Source organism: Montipora foliosa, chromosome 11 (assembly GCF_036669935.1).
Source record: "Montipora foliosa isolate CH-2021 chromosome 11, ASM3666993v2, whole genome shotgun sequence".
Taxonomy (NCBI): Eukaryota; Metazoa; Cnidaria; class Anthozoa; order Scleractinia; family Acroporidae; genus Montipora; species Montipora foliosa.
The window spans coordinates 22,241,926-22,264,425 of NC_090879.1; the positions used below are offsets into that span (position 1 = coordinate 22,241,926).

A 22,500-nucleotide genomic window follows, 5' to 3' on the forward strand; every position below is an offset into this window, starting at 1 on the left:
TAACACTTACAGATCTTACTCATCAGTGGGGGACGGCCTGGATGCGTGGGAGAGGGGGGGGGGGGGGGAATTGCATATGAAAGAGGCAGGGACAGCTCGTTGTTTCACCTTAGGGGAGTAAATTTAGGGCTTTGGTCTCACTTGGGGTATTCTGGACAAATCTCCATCATATGTAGCTGTGAAGGTTTTGTTTTGGGTTGCATGCCAAGAAATGTTACGTGGAACCTCTCCTTTGGGATACCTCTATTTAGGGGACACCTACCCTGGTCCTGAGGGTGTCCCTTGAATGGAGGTTCTACTTTACAGTCGAACCTCTCGTAAGCTGACACCCTTGGGACCAATGGTAAATGTCTGCTTTCATGAGGTGTCTGCTTACAGGAGGTTAAAAAAAAGTGCAATAGAGGGCATATAATGCACCACAACAAGTCTTTTAGAGCGTTTAATTAAGACAACTTGTAATTGTGTTTCAAGGTTTAGACAGGCCAAACACATCTGTTGGTCAAGATAGAACATTCAAAGACCTCAGAGCTTAGCTCTAACAAGTACGTCTTTCAAAAACTGGCACCGGTGGCTCAATTGGTTGAGCACCGGGCTGCCATGTGGGAGGTCGTGAGTTCAACTCCAACTGGACCAACACTCAGTGTCTGAGACTTTCATTAGAAGTTTTCAATTTAAATTTTTAGATGACATTATCTACACTAATGTGCGATTGGCCAAAATAGGTTATGTCCCAAAGGACACCTGTACATTTTGTGATGTTGATTCAGAAATGTTCCTTCATTTATTTTATGAATGTCCGTTCACAAATCACTTCTTAAAAAAATTTGAAGACTTTTGGTTGCACTCTCAAATGAGCATGAAGAGCTCTCGCAACGAGACGTGTTCATTTGGAAGTTAGGGAAAAGTGATCTACTGAATTATTTCATAATCCTTGCAAAATTGCATATCTGGTCAAGTCGACATTGTACTAAAAGCCCCAATCTTCCAAAAAATGATTGAAGAAAATGATATTCCAGTAAAAGACCTAAATGTATAACCATTAAAAAAAATTAATAATCCTCAAGCTGGTAGAATGTCTATGGGAAATAGATTAGTGTGGACAGTGCCAGATTCTTTGACCAGTGACCTTTTGTGAAATCTGTTTAGTGAAGGATCAAAATTATGTTTTGGGAGTAACAATTACTGTGATTTATGGAGTCATTAACATTAATAAATTAGTAAAAGAATACAGTTTTGGTAAATTGCCTTTAAATAACAAATTTGCCCTTGTTAACAGAAATAGGAAAGGAAAAATAGTGAAGCCAGCTCCATTCCAGAAATCGGCTGTCCCAGGAGAAGTTGCAAGAGTTGCTCCAAATAGAAAATGGTTTGGTGAGTACAATAATAATATTGGACCAACACTATGGAACAGTCTACCAATAATAGTTCTTAAAACCTACTTATTTGGACCTGCTTTTCAGTAATTCTGAGATGATCTTACGGTGCTACTTGGACAGTTATTTTATCAGCTTATAATTCAGTGCTTGAATATTTCATAGTCTTGGTGCTCTATAAATTTTAGCTTATTATTATTATTATTATTATTATTGTAAACATTAAGCCACTAATCCATCTAATGAAATACATTGATTTCTCTCTTTGTTTATTTGGGTTTTGTAGTTCAAATTAAAAAAGAAGGCTTTTCACACTAAGTAGCTTTGATAAGTACTGACAGGCGGTGAAATGTGTTTGACACTTCACTCAGAGAAGTTGGCTACTCTTTTCTTAAAATAGAAATAAATTAAGACAGATTCTTTCAAGTGCTTGGTGGATTTTTTTGGTTTCTGTATGTTTTAAACTGTCTGCAGATTGATAGCATGAAAAATAATAACATTGGTGAGAAATAATTTGGAATTTCACAGTCAGTTTTTGACATGTGTCCTTAATTTAAGGGCTTTCAGACAATATTATTAATCATTATTAAAAGAAGATAAATGGAAGGCAAGATGCACACCTCTTATTGCCAGATGTCATCACACATACTGTAGCCAAGTGAAGCTCAGTCCCAATTAAGTCTTGTTCCGCTTGGATCAACTGTGTAAAGGCTAGTTGGGGACAAGGCTTTAAAGTTAAGTGAGGTAGTGTGGTGTTCAAGAATAAATATTGACAATAAGCTCTCAAAATAGGCTTAAATATAAGAATTCTACTCCTTAGTGTACAGATCGGGGAGAAGGCTGTAATGACTGGAGTAAATTAACACATGGTTTAAGAATCAACAAGTTCCAGTTCTAATGATAGACTTTAAAAAATGTTCTGATCCTGAGTGTACCCATTGCAGGCAACACAAGGGTGATTACCCAGAATGCTCTGCAGTCGTTTCAACGTGAAATGGGCAAAGCTCTAAATGATCCATATAAGGTAAACAACCAAAGCTTTTTTATGTGTGAAAGTTGAGGGTGAGGTATCAACATTACTTTTAGCTTATCACTCTTATGGCTTGTAACTTGGCTCACACTGTCTATTTTGCTTCACTCTTATCCCATTGAACGTATCATAACAACACGTGACACAGAATATTATTGTTGAAAAGTGTAATGGCTTCTTTCATGGAACTTTTTACTCTAATTAGTATTCAGAATTAGCTTTTATTTTACTTGTGCTTTTATTCATTCAGATCTCTCAAATTCAACCTCCTTTCTTAGGTTTTATTAGATTTATTAACATAGCTAGCCAATCTATACTGAATCAAAATCCACCACACTTGGGTCCTGATTTTGTTGAACACACTTTTTTTTCATATACAAGCTTAACTAACCTTTATTTTTCTTTTCATAAATTACAAGGAGATAGTTTCTCCTGTCTGTACCCTGAACAACTCTTTTTTTTATGTCCTCCACAAAATTCTTGCATTTTAACTCCCTAATGAACACACACCGAGGCATGAATCATTTAAGATAGTCAATTATTTTTACTTTCTTTGCTAACAGGTTGTGATGAAGCAAAGTAAGCTTCCCTTGTCACTCCTCAATGACAGAGTCCAGTCGGCAAGAGTTCATATTCTGGATACAGAGGGATTTGAAACAACTTTTGGACCAAAAGCACAGCGTAAACGTCCAAACCTAAAAGCTGCTGATGTCCAGGTGTCTTCCTTTTTTTAATCTTGCCAGTTTTCTCTCTTAAGGCACATAGCACTTGAGCTTTCTAAACAGATACGTATATAATTATGTTAACCCATTGACCCCCCGTTGATGAGTAAGATTGCCTTGCATTAGACAGAGTAAAATCTATGAAGTCTTTCCTTGGGATCCGGAGATCCCTGCTTCAAGACCCGCTCTGATCATTCGTTGAATTTGTTCCTGGTACCAGTAATCCCTGGTTTAACTTCTCAGCTAGCTGCACTTGTAAATAGCCAACTGGTTTGCCTCCAGCCAGTTGGGATTCTTAACCGTTGTCGTTGTTGTTGTTCTGTTCCATCGGTTCGTTAACTGTGTTTCATTGGTCCTGAAAAGCCCCTATGGGGAGCGGCCAATTAAGTATTCATGGTATTCTATTGTAGTGGTTTAATGTTGTGGAAGAAGTGATGATACAGAGGAAACTGCAAACTGCACCAGCTCTTGACACCAACACCTACCTACATGTAGTAACCAACAATGCCACCCTTGCTTTTTACTGTTATAACTAGAAATTAATTGTAGTGGTAGCACTATCAGCAGTTGGTTAGTGTGTGGCCGTCTGTGTGAGAGATCCCGAGTTTGGTTCCTAGTGACCTCCCATCCTTGCTTTGACTTTTTTCCATTCTTTGTAGCTTCAGGTAGCTTTTAATACCCTTAAAACGGAGCACTGATGGAAAGAGGGGGGGGGGGGGGGGTAAAATGAACACACTGTCGGCTTCCTGGGAGAATACCCCCCAGAGGGTAAAGGAACTTCCGACGTTATATAAGGTGTACCTTTGCCTAGTGGTCTAGTGGTAGTGGTAGTAGCAGACACAGAAGCAGCTGCAGCAGCAGTGGTTCTTCATCAGTCTAAATGAAAATTTTTTTTGGCAGAGTTTAATGGAAGAAGCAAAGGCATCGTCTGGTGAGAAAATGATAATTTGATCATTCTTTCAAAGCTGTCAAATTTTGTGTGAAAATGCAGTGCCTCTTGCAATGTTTCTGCCTGATCCTAGGTTTTGTTACCAATGTATAATTATCATACCTGAAAGTTGCTTAAGTCTGGGACAAGTCGAAACCAAGAGAAATTACTTGTCGGGTCAACTTAAGACACAAGTCACTGACTGCATAAGGTGACATCCTTGTCCCAGACAATGACCGCAAATGGTGGCAAAGTTGAGGAGGGGGAAGTTTACGAGGATGAGGGTTAGGGTTAGAAAGTACTTACGTAGCTGACTTCAGGTGTGTTGCTAATTGCGGAAACTGGAAATCAAGTCAAAGTAAATCAATTGAAATGTTGGTTTTTGATGGGAGGGGAAAGCCTGTGAAAGCAGAGTAGAAAACCAACAAACTCAACTCACATCATCATATCATGATCTGACATGTATGTAATGAAATTTCATGTAATTTAGCACTTCTAGCATCAATAATATTGAGGATCCTTCAAGTCAGATAAATTACTGACTCTGTTTAAATGATAGCTTTTTATCACCCCCACCCCCCTCCCCCCCCCAAAAAAAAAAAAAATAAAAATAATAATAATAAAGGAAAAGGTTTTGGAATAGAGTAGAGGATCAAGTAACTTAAACCCAGCTGTGATACCTGAAGCTCAGAGTAAGCTTGGATTTGAACCCAGACCACAAACTTTTTGTTGTTTACCAACTGTGTTGTCCCTGAATATTGCTGAATAAGGGGGCATGGATTACTCTTTGTAACCGTATTTACACAATCCCTGTGGACCCTAGCAAATGTGAATTTATTTAATAATATAAAGGTCATCATGCCCAGTAATTATTTAGCTTTTCTGGCAGAAACGTATGACGAAGAGAAAGACTTGAATCTTGTTAGAGAGGATAACGGTGAAAGGTAAGTCCAGTATTGAAATTTTACCCCACTCTTCAAACTAAATGAGACTTTATAGCACAGTTCTGTAGTGTGTAAACTTTGTCAATGATCAAAAATCACCTCAATAGTGACTCCAGAACATTTTCTTTTAGGGACGAAGCTAAGGAATCTCTATTCTCCAAAGGACAATCCAAGCGAATCTGGAATGAGCTGTATAAGGTTTAAAATTGTTAACTTCAATATGCAATGTATTAATGTCATAGGTTTCTTAACTTTTAAACTATCTAAAATGTTATCTTTGCTTCAATTTCAGGTCATAGATTCGTCTGATGTTGTGATACAGGTAGTTAGCTTTTCTGAGACTTTCAGACTGTTTAGCTATTTTTAAAAAAATTAATATACCAACAGCTTGGTGTATGACATGATGTTCTTGATGTGCCCTTAGGCAAAGCTTTCAAGTTCAAGTTCATGTGGCACTTTAATCTTTCTTTATACCTTGACTTGGCACTTGCACAAAAATTCTCGGTTCAGCTGGGAAATGCTTCTCAGTGGGCGTTTAGTGTTTCACTGGGGCTTCGTACATTGTGTGTACTTCTCAGTAACCAAGTTTGAGGGCCCTACTGTAAGTTATGGCCTGCCTTTTTTCACTTCATTTAATTTGCACTTGGGCAATAAATTGAAATGGAAAAAACAAGGACCCTTATTTTATGATACTTCCTGAAAATGGTAAGGTAACAAATCCGATCCAATCAACGTGTCAGCCGACATGTCGGTCAACACAATGGCCAACATGTGACCGACAAATGACCGATGCGTCAGTCAACACATTGGCCGACACACCTCCAACTTGTCTATCGACTCACCACCAACATATCGGCCAATGCACTGCCAATAAGAAGCAAATGCAATGTGAATAAATATATGTACATTTGAGCAACAGAACACTGTAAACAAAGCAAGGACTTTTTAAATATTTCTTTGTCTCAAACACTGGCAGCCATTTTGAAAAAAGTGAAGGCAACAAAAATGTTTAAATTGGCTGTCTGTATTGTAGGATACCTCCTTCCAAACTGGCCAGTTACAGTGCAGGTACTATTTGAGAGGTATAACAATAAAGTTTAATAATAATATTAGTAATAAAGTTTTTAAGGAAGATCAAAAGAGGAAGCATAATGGTTTTGTTGACTCTCCTTTTGAGGTGCTAGATGCACGAGACCCCATGGGAACACGCTCCAGCCACATTGAATCATTCATGAGGAAAGAGAAACAGCACAAGCATTTGATTTTTGTCCTCAACAAGTGTGACCTTGTACCTACTTGGGTGACGGTAGGAATGTCATTATACATGTAATGAACATGTGTTCAATCTTTTTATGTATTATGTCAGGTCATATCATATCTTTATTTACCCTTGGACTGTAGATTTATAGTGAGAGTTTCAAAGCACCTACATTCCCAACCTTGATATGCTACAGAGGATAGACCACAACACCAGGAACTTCTTTCCCAACTCTTTGAAAATGATGTGTGGGTCCTGCAACTTCCCATAGGGCTACAAGCATTCAGGGTTTTGATGTGAAGCCAACTCTTTATATTCTTTATCTGAAAAGACTAGAGAGTCTAACCATGAGCAGATATCATTACAAAGGCAGCACATTCTCCACGTTTATTTAGAAACCCTGAGTGTTGAAGGTCCATCAGGAGTTTAAACCCACAATCCTAATGAGCCAATCGGTTGGTGGTTAAGTGGCGTCATTGTAAAACAGACATTACTTTGCTCAGAGTAAGACCACAGCAAAGACAGAGATTTCTTGACCATGTCTTGTTGATGCAGCATTAGTGTGTCAAGCTTAAGGAGGACTTTCGTACAATGTTTCCTCTGCTTCTGGAGGCCCAGAGGCTTTGTCAAGCCTCCCATTTTGTCTACCTACCTTTCCATGTGACAGCTGATCTGATGTCATGTGTTTCTTCTTTCAGCAAAGATGGGTGACTATTTTGTCTGCAGAATACCCAACTCTTGCCTTCCATGCAAGTGTAACAAATCCATTTGGCAAAGGAGCTCTTATAAATCTTCTTAGACAATTTGCCAAGGTTTGTGTGCTTTTGTCCTAACATTGATACCTTGAACAGATGCATTGAAGAAACAGAAAAAAATTATTAACCAATTAATTTTTTTGTCAACAGCTTCATACTGATAAGAAACAAATAAGGCAAGTGTTTTTGATAAGCATAAGAATGGTAATGTTTCTTTCGTAAAATACTCTGTTGGATTATCACTGTAATATACATCGATCTAAAGATTCAAACAGCCGTGATAAACCTTTGTCTCCTGATGCAGACGTTGAAGTAAGAAACAAATTATGGAAAAGAAAGATGCCTGAAAGTTTCCTTGATGACTGTTATGCTTTCAAAAAGGAAATGAAAGGAAGGAACTTTATTTAAGCGTCTAGTCGTTCTAGTGCTGAAGCGCTAATTGTGGACACTGTAAACTGAAATTAACAATTAATGCAAATCAAGTCAAATGGTGGTTTTTGAGAAAAGGGGAAAACCAGAGTTTTCGGAAAAAAACCTCTTGGTGCAGAGTAGCGAACCAACAAAATCAACCCACATATGACGTTGAGTCTGGGAATTCAACCTGGGTCACACTGGTGGTAGGCGAGTACTCCCACCACTGCGCCATGCATCCCTGCATGCGATATTTTATACAACATCTAAACCTACTGCCTTGGGTCGACCACAAGTTTAATCATGAGCTATACTGGTCAAAATGACAACTAAAAAAGCTAATCATTAACATGCACAATAACTTGCAAATGACTGCGCTGTAATTTATAAACTTTGCAAGAAATGGCATTTTAACCCTAATGGCGCATAATCTGTCATTTTATCTGTCCGGGGTGAAGACTGCATGAACGAAATGACACACTACCATTTTTGAACGATCACACTTTTTTCTAGTATATAGACAGGTGCAAGACCCATTGTGTGTTACTGAGGTCAACTATCCATTTAAGGGCATCTTTTAGACCCACAACCTGAGATGTGCATCAAGCAGCATAATCAATAATCTTATTATGCAGGCATTATGTGATGTTAATAGAGGCACTAAATGTTTGCCAACAACTATGCGTCTCGCATAGTTGTGCGTTTGAAGCAAATTTTAGCCTTAAAAGCACATGCTGCTTCTTTGTCGGGTGTAAACAGGTCTTGCTTAACTGTGAAAATTTGTGTTTCGGTTTTAGTGTTGGTATCATAGGGTACCCAAATGTTGGCAAAAGTTCTATTATCAACACACTCAAAGCAAAGAAAGTTTGCAAAGTAGCTCCTATTGCTGGAGAAACGAAGGTAAAGATTGAAATTTATTTTACTTTTGCGTTAAAGTGCACTGCGCTTGAACACACAACTCAGGGAAAATTAGAACCCACAGATGACCAGCTCCCAACGGTAGTGGAGGTCGCGATCAGGTCACTGGTTCAAACCCCGTTGAAGTCCTGGCCCCAGTTGTTCAAACAAGGGATAGCGCTATCCGCCGGATAAATCACTATCCAATGGATGACTCAAATGGTTTTGCTAGTGTTTATAATGACTATTTTTCAGGCTTCTCTACGCAATTGCTAAAATTGAGTCCATAACTGCGATGATCGTAGCTTTACTTGGTGTTCCTTGTCAACCAATCTGAATGAGAACGGGTGACTTTCTCTCACATGTGTTCCTGCACTGGAGAGACACGTGTCTGCCTCTTGCTCTGATTGGTTTGGTGTGCAAAAGGAGAACCAGGGCCACACATGATTTTTTCCCCGTGTATTTTCTTGCTCTTGGCACCGATCACGCAACAAGCTCTCTCTTCGCGGGAATTGTGTGAAAGATGGATAGATCCTGCTCGCATGCTATTTGTTGGACAATCTGTGTCTTATGTGTGTTGGATTTGCTCGAGTATACTACTGTTGTTTCCTTTTTTTGTCGCAAATATTGAAGATACTGTCTGGCTGTGATTTTTGTTTATTAAACGTAGTCATTGACATGTCTTCCCTTCTTGTAGGTGTGGCAGTATGTGACACTAATGAGGCGAATTTATTTGATTGATTGTCCTGGTGTCGTGTATCCAAGTGGCGACTCAGAGACTGATATTATACTTAAGGGTGTGGTAAGTTTGTAGCGATTTTTCAGAAATGATTAATAAAATCTTCGTTTTAAGATCCATTGACCACTTTCTGTGGCGTAACAGATGAGTTGTTGAGGTAACTTGACCTTTGAAAACAGACTCAAAGTTCGATGCTTTGTGCATCGATCACCTCTTTCATGGAGCAAATCCAGTTCATGTACAAGCTGAGGTTTACTGCATCTATTTCAGCCAAATTATCGGTTAAAGCTTTTTATCAAAGCCATTATAATTTTCAAGTGATGATTTTGTCAAATCGCAGCCTTGTTTAGGGTAGGTACTAAACGGCGTCTATCTTGTGCAAAAAAACGGTCGCAAGTTTGAGGAAATTGAATATGAGATGACAGGATGCCAAAATTGTTTTTTCGCCGCATTATGATCATCCTGTTGTCGTCGGTTTTTAGCTTATACTTGCGACATTTCATCGCAGTAGTGAGACCCTTTTTACCGGCTCCAAAGTTGGTCACGGTAAGCAGGGGGATTGAAAAACAGTCGGTAGCCGACAGTTTGACATTTAGCCTTCCTCAGGTATGCCACACTTATACCTTTGCTGGGTTTGAAAACAGTCGCTGTATTCTATGTTTTTTTTAGATGGGCGCCGAGGATTTTCCCAGAGTTTCATTTTATTTTCAGCTCTAATCAAATTCTCCTTGACTTATGGCTGCGTTTTTCATGTGTCCCAGCACACCAAAAGCCAGCAAGCTGACAGCATTTTCTAGAGAGAACAGGCCTATCGGAAAATCGTGTCAAACTACATTTGCTACTCTTCATGAAAGGTCTGGTGTGGGGCGGATGTTAACGCCTTACAAAGTCACTAAACAACTGTTGTTATAAGTCGCTCAGTTTGCAAAAATGCCATCACAAAGGCAATACTTTGTCTTGTGCGTATGAATCCACGGCCGTTCCAAATGAGTAAACCTTATCCTCTTTTTCAAACCGAGTTCTGAGTGACGACGTAGTCACTTCTTAAGCCGAGGAAGGGCTGGCACAGTGGTGAGAGTATTCGCCTCCCACCAGTGTGGCCCGGGTTCGATTCCCGGTCCCAGCGTCATATGTTGGTTGAGTTTGTTGTTGGTTCTCTCCTTTCTCCGAGAGGTTTTTCTCTGTGTACATGTACTCCGGTTTCCCCCTCTCCTCACAAACCAACAATGCCATGTCCAATTCGATCCGGAATGCACGGACTCGTGTTGAACGAGCTCGAGCTTAAGGTGTTCCGTGGGTAAACAAAAAATTCCAAATTCCAAGTTTCTTCGTGTTATTACAACTCGTGTGTATGAGGGATGTTTTTTCCTTGCAATTTCTTTCCTTGGCAAGTATTCAAGTTTTTTTTTCTATCTATGAGACTTGACAAGGCAAAAGGTTTCTCAGGCTTACATATGAGAAAGAGATGCTTGCGCATGTGGTACCAGCTTTTTGTTTGTTTAAATAGAGGAATTAATTACAGAGTCTCGTGTAGACTCAGTTTGACACTGAGGGCGAAGTCAACTCGGAAATAACCCATTCGCATTTTTGTCATTGCCAGGTTCGCGTGGAGAATGTGAAAGACGCGGCTTGTCACATCCCTGAAGTACTGGAACGAGTTAGGCGTGATTACGTTGCAAAGACTTACAAGATATCATCATGGACAGACCCTAATGACTTTTTAGAACAAGTGGCTCAAAGAACTGGTAAACTTTTTAAGGTTGGGAAAGTGTAATTACTTACTATACATCTTCGGTCTTTGCAGATATATCATACGAAGAAATAACATCCTAGCAATGGTAAAAATTTAAATTGTGAAAAGATTTGATTCATCGATGGTGACTGACTTCGTTATGTTCAGAAATTATAGTGCTGCTCAAGTCGAACCGATGACCATCCGATGACAAGTCGCTGAGCTGCAGGTTACTTGAAAAACTTTCGGTTAGGGTTATTTTAATTATCACCTTCCTTCCTTCCTTCGTGTAAGCATCCCTTAAGTGAATTTTTCGCGAAAGAGTTGCGGCCATGGACTGTTTTTTGTGTTTCCATAAAAATTGAGTTTTTCCCTAGAAAAAGTTTTTTGGTTTTTGATATTGTGAGAGTAAAATCGGTGGATTGCTTGTCAATTCGGTGATCTATCACCACGTATATTCAGTCTATCCAGCCGGAGTGAATGTCATAGGGGAGTTTATAGTGTTACCATGACCAAAAAACCAGTTCTCCTTTTGCTTTGGATTTCAAAACTAGTGACCCAAGTTTTAAGCCTTGATTTCAAAAAGACACCTGTTTTATTTTTCCTGGAATTCTTCTAGTTTAATGATTCCCATTTTAACTTAAGTAGAATACCGTATGTCCGAATCAACAGTAGTTGTAATTCTTTCCCCAGGGTGGTGAGGCAGATGTCAACACTGTGGCTAAAATGATCCTGAATGACTTTCAACGGGGAAGGCTGCCGTATTTTGTTTCACCTCCGAGCAAGGTACATTCACTAGTATAACCTTAAGTGGTAGTATGGTATTCTCTTGTATGACCTTGAGTGGTAGTATTGCATGCTCAGAAGGGCTGGGGATGGTATTGGAAAGGTGGCGGTTTTAGTTCTGAGGATTTTTTTGTCTCCTGTGGGTTCCTTTAGCCGTTCTTGCCTTGGCTACACTCTAAAAGGTAAAGGTCCTTAGGGTAGCACGTGACAGTCAACTAGAGTTACTGATAAACTTGTGGCCCCCTGTGCGCACCTTTTACCCCCCCCCCCCCCTTCATCCGTCCATGCTCCGTTTGTGAAAACTTGTCCCTCTTTTTAGCGCTTTGGCCCGCCATTCCATCTTGCATGGTCAAACAAAGCTTAAGCTTCTTTGTGAGGTACTCTACTGTACCTTAAACACGTTTAAAACCTGTCAAGTTTGGCACTAAGCCACTAAAACGCATGCTCAACTTTGAACGGGGTACGTGTATTAGTTTTCCAGGGTTAACCTTGTCTACGGTCATTATTTCTTTACAGGAAGGCGAAAAGGACGAAAAAGAAAATAACAGGAAATCGCCCTCTAGGATTTCTCCGCCCCTGATGGAAAATTTTGTGAAAGAGGCGAAAAGAGCTTCCAAGGAAGATCAATGTCAAAGTTCTACTTCAGATTTCTCCAAAGAGAAGTCGAACGAAAACAACTTGACGTTTGAAGACGGTAAATCGGTTGGAGAAGTAAATGGTTCGCTAACAAACGCGGCCATTGACACGAACAGCAATGATGGGACAAATCATGAAAAGGATAATACGAAAGAATGTTACGGCAACGATGTTGCAGAAAATGGCGAAAGAATTGAAAGTACAGTCAGTGAAAATACAGAACTTCCTGGTCAGAGGACAAAACAAGTTATTCCGCGTGTTAAACAGGATTTCAGTGCAATTAATGTGGAACCAGAATATTCCGGCGAGGATATACAGCCATTGGCGGAAAATAGCGGAGGTGATGAAGAATTTATTTCGCTTGAAAGTGATTCCGAGGATGCAACGGAAAGCGGCGAACGGGTGTCGGAGAACGAGGAAAAAGAATCTGAAGAGAGTGAAAATGAATCCGAAAAGGAGGAAAAAGATTTGGAAAATGGCAAAAGTGAGTCAAAGAAAGAAGAAGAAGTCGACGACGAGGAAGGAGACAGTGACGAAGGTGGAGAGGATGAAGAATTTGAAGACATCAGAGCAGCTTTTGGGAAATCAGTAAAAAAGTAAGTTTAGAGGGATTCTGTCGCAATAGTATAGGATTTACTGAGAAATCTCGCTTGATGAGCTAGAAAGTGAAAAGCGAGGAAAAAAGAAATAGAAAAGAGAAAGGAACTCTACCGAAGCAAGCACTACACAACGTTTTGGTAAGTGTTATCTTCTTGTTATCTTTTTTTTGTCGTTTTCATCAAAAGGGAAGAGTTAGCCGAGGAGGAAGATGACACAGACGAAAAAGAAGAGGAGCTGAATAGTGAAGAAAACTACAGCAGAGAAAGTTGTGAAGATGATGAACGGTCAAGCCAAAAAGATGACAATTTGCAAATTGACGAAGGTGGGAAAAGTTCTGTTACCCCCGGAGTGGACACAGAAGATAACGAGAAGAAACAAGGAATGATCGACAAGTACAAACTTTCTCCAGGTAAATCATCAAAGCTTCTATTAGTGTCCCTTGTTTCAATCTTAAATAGAAACCTTGTGCCATTAGTATTCCAGACGTTTCTGACGTCAAATGAGGAAAACTCCAATTCCATCCTCAACCGAACTGGTTGCATTTTTTCCAAATTTCGTTTCTTTAACAGCTCACGGGAAATCGCGGAAGCGCTTGAGGAAAGCAAACAAATTTTGCATAAATTTTACTCCTGACGTCTTTGAAAAAGCAACATCAACAGCAGCAAAACAAACAAACAGACAAACAAACGACCGAACCGTGAGTGGGTGCACTTGAATTTCACGACTCACAAGATGACCAAAAAAATAAAAATGTCATTGCCCAGTTATATTGACTGAAAACCGACTAAAAGCTCGAGAAAATAAAACGTAGCCAAAGAGGTGTACGGCTAGTTAAAAGGGCAACGACATTGAAACGCCTTGCATTTTGGTACTCTTGATAAAAAGGGGGCATGACGTATTGGAAGTTCATAACATTTGGCTTTGATAATGGTCCCAAAATCGTTCTATTTTCAAGATCATATGACTATTATTATACTGGGAAATAAATTGCGAGCTTGAAAAATTCTTCGGGCCCCGAGGGACAGTGAGTCCTATAAAACTCGTAAGCATCGATGATTCTAGAATTACTTTCAAAAGCCGGGAGTGCTATATTTTAAAACTTCATTGCAGGTCCCCCTTCTAATATAATGTTGAAAGTGTGAAAAAAACAACGGGTGATGTTTACAACATTGTAGGTGGGATTGTGGAAGGGGCTCGGAAGGTGTAATTACCATAGTCGTTTTTTTTTTCTGCAACTCTTCGTGAGTTCTCAATTGTGATAATTTCCAACAACATTTTCACGATGTTTGTTTAGGTGCTCGTACATTACCTTCCCGTCAAGTTACAGAATGGACAACACCTTCTAAAAAACGCTTTACGGTTTCTGTTAGTCCTTATATCGCATGCGTAGAGGCAATGGCAAGCGACAGTGAAGATGACAAAGGGGTTGAGGAGACCACAAGTGTGAGTCATACGTCACGAGTGCAGTCAAGCAAATTAAAGACAAAATGGAGAGAAGGGAAGGGTTTGAAAGGTGCAAAAGCAGGTAATGCGCTCAAATTCTACTGCTGAAACTGATGAAAGGGATACCTTTGCCGGTGCCCTATCCAAACTGATGTGTTTTCGTTTCCGCGGAAACCTTACGCGTATCGCTTTCACATATCCATGTTATCAACAACCGCCTCCAAATTCTTCTTTTTGTGTCCTCGTTTTCAAGTCACTATTTTTCCTTTCCACATTAAGACCGAAACGATGCGTCAAGGAAAAAAGTCTTTACCTTTGAAAGTGCTTGGAAAAATCTGTCAATTTCTCTGGCTTTGCGTTTTTAGTGTGGGTGATGTGCGACAAGTATGCATTTTCAAACGGACCTAAATTTTCACTTCTCTACAAAATATGAACCTACTGGGTTTAATAAAAATAGTTAGTTCAAATTTATTATTGACAAATTATAGTTTTTCAGTTTTACTTGTACCTCTGGGCCGTTCATCAATTTTTTTTTTCCGCCTCGTTCAGCAGGTGCTGCTAAGTCTTCTAAAAGACGCGGTAAACGGGGAGGAGATAGTGAAGACGAAGACACTTCACCCAAAAAATCGAAGGTATGAGCTGTCTTGTTTAAGACGGAACTTCTAATACCAGGGAATTACGTTATCTCTGAAGACGTGCTGCAGATAAACCTATTTAAAAGTAGGAAACGTCAAGCATTGTGCGCGTTTGTTAACAAGGAAATGGTGACTGAAGTAAACAACAGTGGCAATGCGTTACCCAATCAATTTGATTGGTTTGCAATTAACTGACAAAAAACCAAAACCAAATTATGTTGGCCAATCAAAACGGCCACAGGTAAGAAAATGACCAGTCTTGGCGTTCGGCGAAAGGGCGGGAAACCGCGTAAAAGGCAAGATACGATTGGTTTTGGTTTGCTTTTTTTTGGCTGAGGATTTGGCGCGAGATAGTTATCCCTATAGTAACGCTTAGCGATGCAAAACCAGTGATCAAGAAGTTAAAGGCCATGTTCACCCAAAAGACATTGTGCGCCGCGTTGAATTTCTCACAGACAGAAAAGCCGAAAATCACCAACACAAGCGTGCAATGTCTTTTGGGAGAACATGGGCCTTTAATTCAGCCAATCAAATGAAACCTTATTTCCTTTTTTCCTTTCAGCAACCACGTCTTACGACAAATAAACAGAAAATCGGAGCACGTTATTACGACAAAGTCAACGTGAAAAATAAGAATCGAAATAAGAAAACAAAGCCAATGTCACGTCAGAATGGGAAAAAAGTAAAAAAACGATAATGAAGTGAAGGAGAATGCCGAATTAGAAATGAAATAAAGAATTTACTGTACAGAAGTATGTCTGCCTTGTTTGTAAACTTACACGGGTTGGTCTTGGCGCGCCATTTAATGCCCAAACAGGCTAGCTATGGAAGTTTGTATTCTTTTAGGCTTGGCCAAGTTCTAAGCATTTATAGCTGGCGTAGTAGCTTAGTTTAAGAAACCATTTGAGCGCATAGACAAACTAGGGAATTTACAGCGTTTTATGAGGATCCGAAATGAAAACTCAAAGCAAAGAATTACAATGGTCAATTTTTGGGGACCTAACCAAAAGTCTCTCCCGGTACCCGGAATACCTAAATATGAACGAGAAACTTGTTTTGTTTGCATGGATGAATCCTACAAACTTTGTTAGCAGAACTCTTTGCCTAGATCCTTAATTTACCAAAATCATTTTTTCAGACCTTCCCAACAAAATGGCAATGAAAACTGGCAGATGGTCTGTCTTGAAAAAGATAAATCTCTCCATATATCTGTAGAATACAGACCTGCCATTGGTTCATTTTTAACCCAAGTCAACCTCAGTGAGCAACAATTCCCTTCACAGGAGGAAAGGATTTTCATTGGCACGATATTGTACATGCACAAGGAAGCGTCAAGTGACATCTCGCTATTCCCAATCACCCGCAATCCTTGCCCACTGGCTGTGCAATGAGCTGCATATTGGTCCTGTTAATTCCCCTTTGACCACCGAAAGATGGCGAAATTCAAGCTTCACTTGTCGTTGTTACTCTCCTCTTAAACACTGTTGACATGTTCTTTTTGCTCTTCTTTAGAGAAGTATCTTGTACTTTTCCACTCTTGGCACTCTGTTAATCACCAGTCGTCCATCGTAGGACAGTGATGCAAACACCCAGGGGTCAGCGGTAGACCATTCTACAGCATACACACTGTCCTCATGTTCATCAAATGTTGCTATGACGCCGTCTTTCGTGGGTTCACGGGACCTGCAAACCAAAGGTTATGTTGTTAGAGTTCTTTGCTGCTAACACCCCCTTAGGGAAAGGGTTGACATTGTAGCTTTGGGAATAAACTTCAGTTTGAATTTCCCCTTCCACATGGTACAGGTCATCGATATGAGGGAAGGTTAGTCAAATCTCAAATCTGTGTGGCAATTTAATCTGATGTACGAATGACTCCCAGTGCAATGAGTCTACAGTTTTAAGAATTCTTGTAGGGTGTGATTATGGACGTGGGGTTTACATTTGAGTTACATGAGCATATGATGCTGATATTGGACTCCATTTAAAGCAGTTTCCCTGGCTTGCAATTTCCATCCATCGTTGACCCTAATTATGCTCAGTCTTCTCAAACCTCAAGAGCATGCCTTTTCTTCTTTCAATGTCCGTCCCCCCCCCCCCCCCCCCCTCCACTGGGGAAAACCTTTGCGAAGAGCATTAAAGGGTTTGCCCCTCAGTCTTGTTGTCTTTGTTACCTTTTGAGACCAAAATTGTACAGGAGCAGGGTCGTGATGTGTTGAGAGCCCTCACCTCACTCTGGGTTTAGTTTGGCAGTTCTTTGCTCTGCTCTTCCCTGAGAGGTTTTTTTCTAGGAACACTAGTTCTCCCATGTCAAAAATTAACCCATTGCCTCCCAGGGGTTCCCATTGACAAGTCAAATACTAAGTGTGGCTGGTTTAGGCCGGTTTGGACGTCAAAGGGTTAATACCAATCATTTAACGTGATATTTGATTTGTAGTCTCCCTGATACAAAGAGAACTTGCTCTTAGCTGTATAATGTTGATACTTTAATAAAATTAATATTGTTATTAGTATGACTTGATTATAAAAGCTGACCCTTTTTCCTGCCCGCCTTCTTCTTCATCTTCTTCATCTAAATGTCCAAATGGCTCAGATGACAAAGACACAATGTTGTTGAGGATCACTCTACTATCACTACTTGATGACAACAGGAGTTGGTCATGAAAGTGATTGTAGCGCACACTCCACACCCTAATATCCACAAAACAAACCATTAATTGCTGCCGCAGTGAGCGAGCCTGAAGCAAAAGAACGAAGCAGGAGAAGAACACTTTTTTATTTGACACACAAGGAATTGTGGTTATGCGCGAATAGAGGAGTTAATATTCGCCGTATGATCATTAGAGCCTGCTCTGTTTTTCACTGTCACGCAACAAAAAAGTAAATGCAAAATAGTTCATTGAAAAAGGCCAAGAACTTGGAATGTTGTAGGTGACAAATCTTTTAACCACATCTCCAGTTCTCAGGTCTGTGCAGGACATTGTTTCTAAGCCATTTGTCGAAGCTTTTCACGCAAATTTAACACAACTTTAAAGAGATTGGTGTATGGAGAAGCCATGTGGTTCACCAAGATGGTGACCGGTAATCAATGAAAACATCCGGAGGTCACTTTGTGATGAAAGCGCTTACTTTTCGTTCATGAGATAAAATACAATACATGTGTATGAACACATTTCCTATTGTACTTGAAAGGCTCAAACTGCAAAAAAATGAGACTCATAGAGATAGCCATTTTTTTCAACCAAATAGCTTTGCAACATGGTGCCATGCAAGGTGACAATTTAAATTCAAAATGCTGTATTTTTGAAACAAACGACGTCACAGAACTGGAAACTTGAAAAAGATTTATTTCTAGGTCATCTTCAATCTCCTTTTGATAAAAATTCAAAAGACCTTACAATTTTGAGTTTAGAATTCAATGGCATCACTGTGAAACCCATCTATTGCTTTCTTTCTTCTCTCGAGTGGAGTTTAAGGGGTTAGAAGGAGGTCCAGTTGGGGGTCCACATTTTGTACTGTCCCTGCTCAAGACCTATAAAAATCTCCCTTAAATTCCATGCATGAACCGTCTTTTGATTACCGCAAGCATAACATCTCCCTTCCCATCGGCAGCTTTTCTGCCATTTAGGTAACTAGTAAAACTAATTTTGCAGGCAGAGTCAATGATGTGCTGTACAAAACAGTTCACTTAGTTTAATTCATGGCAGAGCTTATGGTAATACCCCTTCCCGATTACTTCATTCTTCTACTTTGATCCATGTGCAGTTTTTCTTCTCCCACTCCACCTGGAAAACCCCTTATTTCAGCTTATTTAACACCTTATGCAAAAGCTATCAGTAACGGACAAAGGCTGTAACTCAAGTTTGAATTTGTTCTGATTGAGCGGCCGTAAAACAAAAGCTAAGCTACTTGCTTGTTTTGGAAAACTGGTCTTTTAGCATGTTTTCAAAATATCAAAAAGCAAACTAAATGAGAAGTTTGATGCAGAGGAAATCGCAACACCTGAGGGCTCAAAATGTTTCAGGTTTTTGAGAAACAGGCCCCAAATGTACATGAAGATAGAATAACATACCAATGTGAATGATCTTGTAAAACCATAAGAGAAGTATCAGTATTCCTTGTGTCCCAGAACCGCACCTTGCAATCATCACCACAGCTGGCCAGTAGATACTGTTTATTAGGGTTGAAATCTAGATCTCGCACCAGTTGGTTGTGTGCATTCTCAATAGTGTACACAGATCTATGATAAAAACTTTAACACTTAGCAGAGCAGACACTATTTTCCTAAGTATATGACTTGAAAATCTGATAATTGATATTCATATTTCTATACTTGAGATTCATGAACAAATGCAATTTTCAGGTTTGTGAAGTGCAAAACCACAAAAACTGTACAGCTTTTCTTTGATGTTTTTGTCACAGTAACTGTTGTAGTTGAAATGGAGGATTTTAGACTTTTTGATGCAAGGAAATATCATTATGCCCCCTGTCCTCTTTTGATCACTATTACTCGATCTGTATTAACTTTAACTAAATTGTGGCTTCGTTTGTACCCTCTTATCAATAAACAAATGCCTATCCTGTTTCATTGTTTGAAAATTATTTTGCTTTCATTTCAATGTGGATTGGTTAGAAAACAAGTAAATTAATTTTTGTAAACCACAAACCTCATGGTCCTGACATCCCATCCCTTTATTGTTGTGTCATTTGCTGTAGCAATCTGTGAACCACTGTGATGTGGGTTCCATCTTCCTGTTGTAAACTTGGGTTGACCTTTGCCCTCTAGACTTGCTGAGTCAATGGACTACGAAAAAGGAAGATACATGTAGTGTTTAAAGGCTATTTCAGTGAGTTTTTCTGTCCAAATTAATAATTATTTACTCATTCCAAAATTAATATTCCTTCAAATGTTAGGAGAAAGATGTCAATTGAAATTATTTCAGCAGAAAGTCATCCTAATATTACTTGCATCTCCAGCAGACATATCCATCTGCATTTGTACTGGGTAATCACATCCAATCTACAATCCTGGTCAAAACTGTTGGGACAATTCCCGCTTTCCCCCCTCCCCCCTCCTCCATTACAATGTTTATTTTTCACGCTCTCCGAAATCAAGATCCGTTCATCGATCGCTCGCATGCTTCAACATTGTCTAGGGGAAAGGGGGATGCAAAAAAGGTAGGGAAAGATGAACACGCGTTGTTCATATAACAATGGAGGCATGTACCGTCAGTTCTCTACTTTCCGCCCAAAATTTGACAAGTGTACCGAAGTCTTTTGACTCAGATTGTAGTTTCAGCTGCCCACATCAGAGGAATTGGGGGGGGGAGGGGGGGAAGGGAAAGAAGATATTTGGCCATTTAAGTAATGGTCCGGCTAAGAAGCAGGCAGCCCAGCGGCAAAAGTACTTAGAAGCTGCTGCTCCAATCGAGGCATCTGATTGGCTAATATCGGAAAATGTCAAAAAAAGATGAGAAAAAAATGAAAAAAAAGCCTTTTTTGGATTTCTTCTTCCCCATGCCCTTGATCTCTGTCTCTCGGCCAAATTTGGGCATTGTTCTATGCGCCATTCGCCAATCGGCAAATGGCGCATAGAATCTTGACGATATTTACAAACATAGTTTTTGAAGGCATAATGATTTGTTCTACGAAACAGAATCTAATTTTTTAGACGGCAAGTCGATTACATTTTTCATTGAAATTCAAATTTCGCGCTTTTAGCTGCTTACACCAATGGGAACAGCCGAACTTAATTTGATTAAAAATGTTGGCACATTTTAACTAACCGACGCTATTGCCGCGGGCTATTGTTTTTCTGCCTGCTTCTTAGCCGGACCATTACTTAATGCCAACTGCATCAGCTAGAGCTCCAAAGGCACCACAAGGATAAGTGAACCTTTTGAAGCGATTATTATTAACACAACCAAAGAGGGAGCCAATTCAGCTGCAAATATGTTTTCAAAATCCTTGGGATGTAAAGATTAAATTTTCACAGAAGTACTGCCATGTACATAATTTACTCGTTTACATTACAGCCGTGCACCTCAGCTTTCAATGAATCTCTGTCTACATCCCACAAGTTCAAATGCTGTTCACAGACGGTCACAACTTGACTTCCATTTCCAGATGGGTTCCACAAGATACTAAAGCAAAAATAAAATAATGAAAAGAGTTGGCTACTTCAATTAAAGAATTTGGCTACTTTTTTGCTAAAACTGATATAATTAAAGACAGTTTCTTTCAAATGTAAGATTAAAAGTGCACGTAAACTCAAATATATTTCGTTCCTAATAGAAATCTCCCCATCCAAAGGAAACATGTGTCACCCTTGTTACCCAGAATTTTACTTTTCCTGTGCGATGAAAGCCATGTAAACTGGGCAGAACTAGCAGAAATTTGCACCCATGGCCATTATGTGAGAGGCATGGGTCTATTCTTGACCCACCCCCCCCCCTTCCTTCCCTCACCACCTTGTCTGTATGATAATGGTAATAGGACTGCACAAAGGAATAGAAGTGCTACAACACTTCGAAAATAATTCTCACACTAACATCAATGAGGCAGGCCAACCTTCTCACGTTTTCATGGTTGTTATCAAAAGTGCACATCAGCTGCAGCGATCTTGAATGTCCGCTCCCTGGGGAGATCCCTGGAGAATCCAGACTGGGAGGTTCATTTTCATCAACAGGTGGGATTCTCCAAAGTGCTCCTTGTATTTCAGCCATGGAGTCTGTCACTGTCTCACAGATCCCAGAAGGAAAAAAAGAAATATTGAGCAGTAGTCAACCATGCACACGATTTATTTTATTTTAGTTTTTTTTTGGTGACAAATTGTTTCGTCCTCTGACGCAAGTGATTCTAATAATTATTTTTTACACATGCCTAATATGCAAAAGATGTTAAATGCTGCTAACAGTTAATAATAATAATTTTATAAATTACTGACTAATTGATGTAAGAGTTGTGTTAACCCTTTAACTCCCAGTAGCCACTTACAGATTTCACTCTGTCGAACACCAGAGGATTTTACTTGTCAGTGGAGGGCCTGTCAGGCCTTTAAGGGTTAACAACATCTACTGGTAGGTTCACTCAAAACCTATAAAGGTAAGGTCACTGCTTACGAGCCACAATGCCCATCAGGTTGGCGCTTATCTCCGGTTTCCGTAGCATGAAGCGACTAGGAGTATTTATACTCCCCCCTGGATGGGATGCTAGTCCATCGCAGGGTTACCCCCAGCATTACGCCGGTACCCATTTATACACCTGGGTGGAGAGAGGCACCGTGAGAGTAAAGTGTCTTGCCCAAGAACACAATGCAATGTTCCCGGCCAGGCCCCGAACCCGGACCACTTAATCCGGAGTCGAGTGCACTGACCATGAGGCCACCGCGCCTTTCACCCTCAAAACCTATGTCCCCTCCATTAACCAACACATTAACTCCTGGGATTGAGATTTAACAGATCTTACTCTGTCTAACGCCAGACGATTTTACTCGTCAACTGGGGGTATCCCAGTGTACCCTGGGAGTCAATGGGTTAATCAACAACTTAAGGCCATTGGATTTCAAACAATCCCTTCTTTACAACTCTGTACCTTAAATTAACTACTTTGTTG

The 22,500-nt window shown here is 39.9% G+C and overlaps 2 protein-coding genes across 3 annotated transcripts in view; one reads left to right on the plus strand and one right to left on the minus strand.

Moving 5' to 3' along the window:
• Positions 1–15,641, plus strand: part of LOC137974840 (uncharacterized) — an 18,673-nt gene extending 3,032 nt beyond the window's left edge. Inside the window, exons 3-21 of one of the 2 annotated variants that reach the window (XM_068821834.1) lie at positions 1,277–1,371; positions 2,318–2,397; positions 2,967–3,119; positions 4,026–4,056; positions 4,943–4,997; positions 5,129–5,195; positions 5,290–5,319; positions 6,175–6,303; positions 6,954–7,067; positions 7,161–7,186; positions 8,219–8,321; positions 9,016–9,120; positions 10,658–10,816; positions 11,483–11,575; positions 12,092–12,807; positions 12,997–13,220; positions 14,106–14,336; positions 14,807–14,886; positions 15,452–15,641. In XM_068821834.1, coding sequence (XP_068677935.1) covers positions 1,277–1,371; positions 2,318–2,397; positions 2,967–3,119; positions 4,026–4,056; positions 4,943–4,997; positions 5,129–5,195; positions 5,290–5,319; positions 6,175–6,303; positions 6,954–7,067; positions 7,161–7,186; positions 8,219–8,321; positions 9,016–9,120; positions 10,658–10,816; positions 11,483–11,575; positions 12,092–12,807; positions 12,997–13,220; positions 14,106–14,336; positions 14,807–14,886; positions 15,452–15,586 — 2,626 coding nt within the window. In that variant the 3' untranslated portion in view covers positions 15,587–15,641. Of the gene's footprint in view, positions 1–1,276; positions 1,372–2,317; positions 2,398–2,966; positions 3,120–4,025; positions 4,057–4,942; positions 4,998–5,128; positions 5,196–5,289; positions 5,320–6,174; positions 6,304–6,953; positions 7,068–7,160; positions 7,187–8,218; positions 8,322–9,015; positions 9,121–10,657; positions 10,817–11,482; positions 11,576–12,091; positions 12,808–12,996; positions 13,221–14,105; positions 14,337–14,803; positions 14,887–15,451 lie in introns of both variants that reach the window. The other variant, XM_068821833.1, reaches the window with a different exon arrangement.
• A 169-nt stretch (positions 15,642–15,810) lies between these two features.
• LOC137974841 (EARP-interacting protein homolog) overlaps positions 15,811–22,500 on the minus strand; it is a 12,636-nt gene continuing 5,946 nt past the window's right edge. Inside the window, exons 5-10 of the mRNA XM_068821835.1 lie at positions 21,457–21,622; positions 20,930–21,029; positions 19,554–19,690; positions 18,959–19,126; positions 17,422–17,577; positions 15,811–16,572 (exon numbers count right to left, since the gene is read on the minus strand). Coding sequence (XP_068677936.1) covers positions 16,398–16,572; positions 17,422–17,577; positions 18,959–19,126; positions 19,554–19,690; positions 20,930–21,029; positions 21,457–21,622 — 902 coding nt within the window. The 3' untranslated portion in view covers positions 15,811–16,397. The remainder of the gene's footprint in view (positions 16,573–17,421; positions 17,578–18,958; positions 19,127–19,553; positions 19,691–20,929; positions 21,030–21,456; positions 21,623–22,500) is intronic.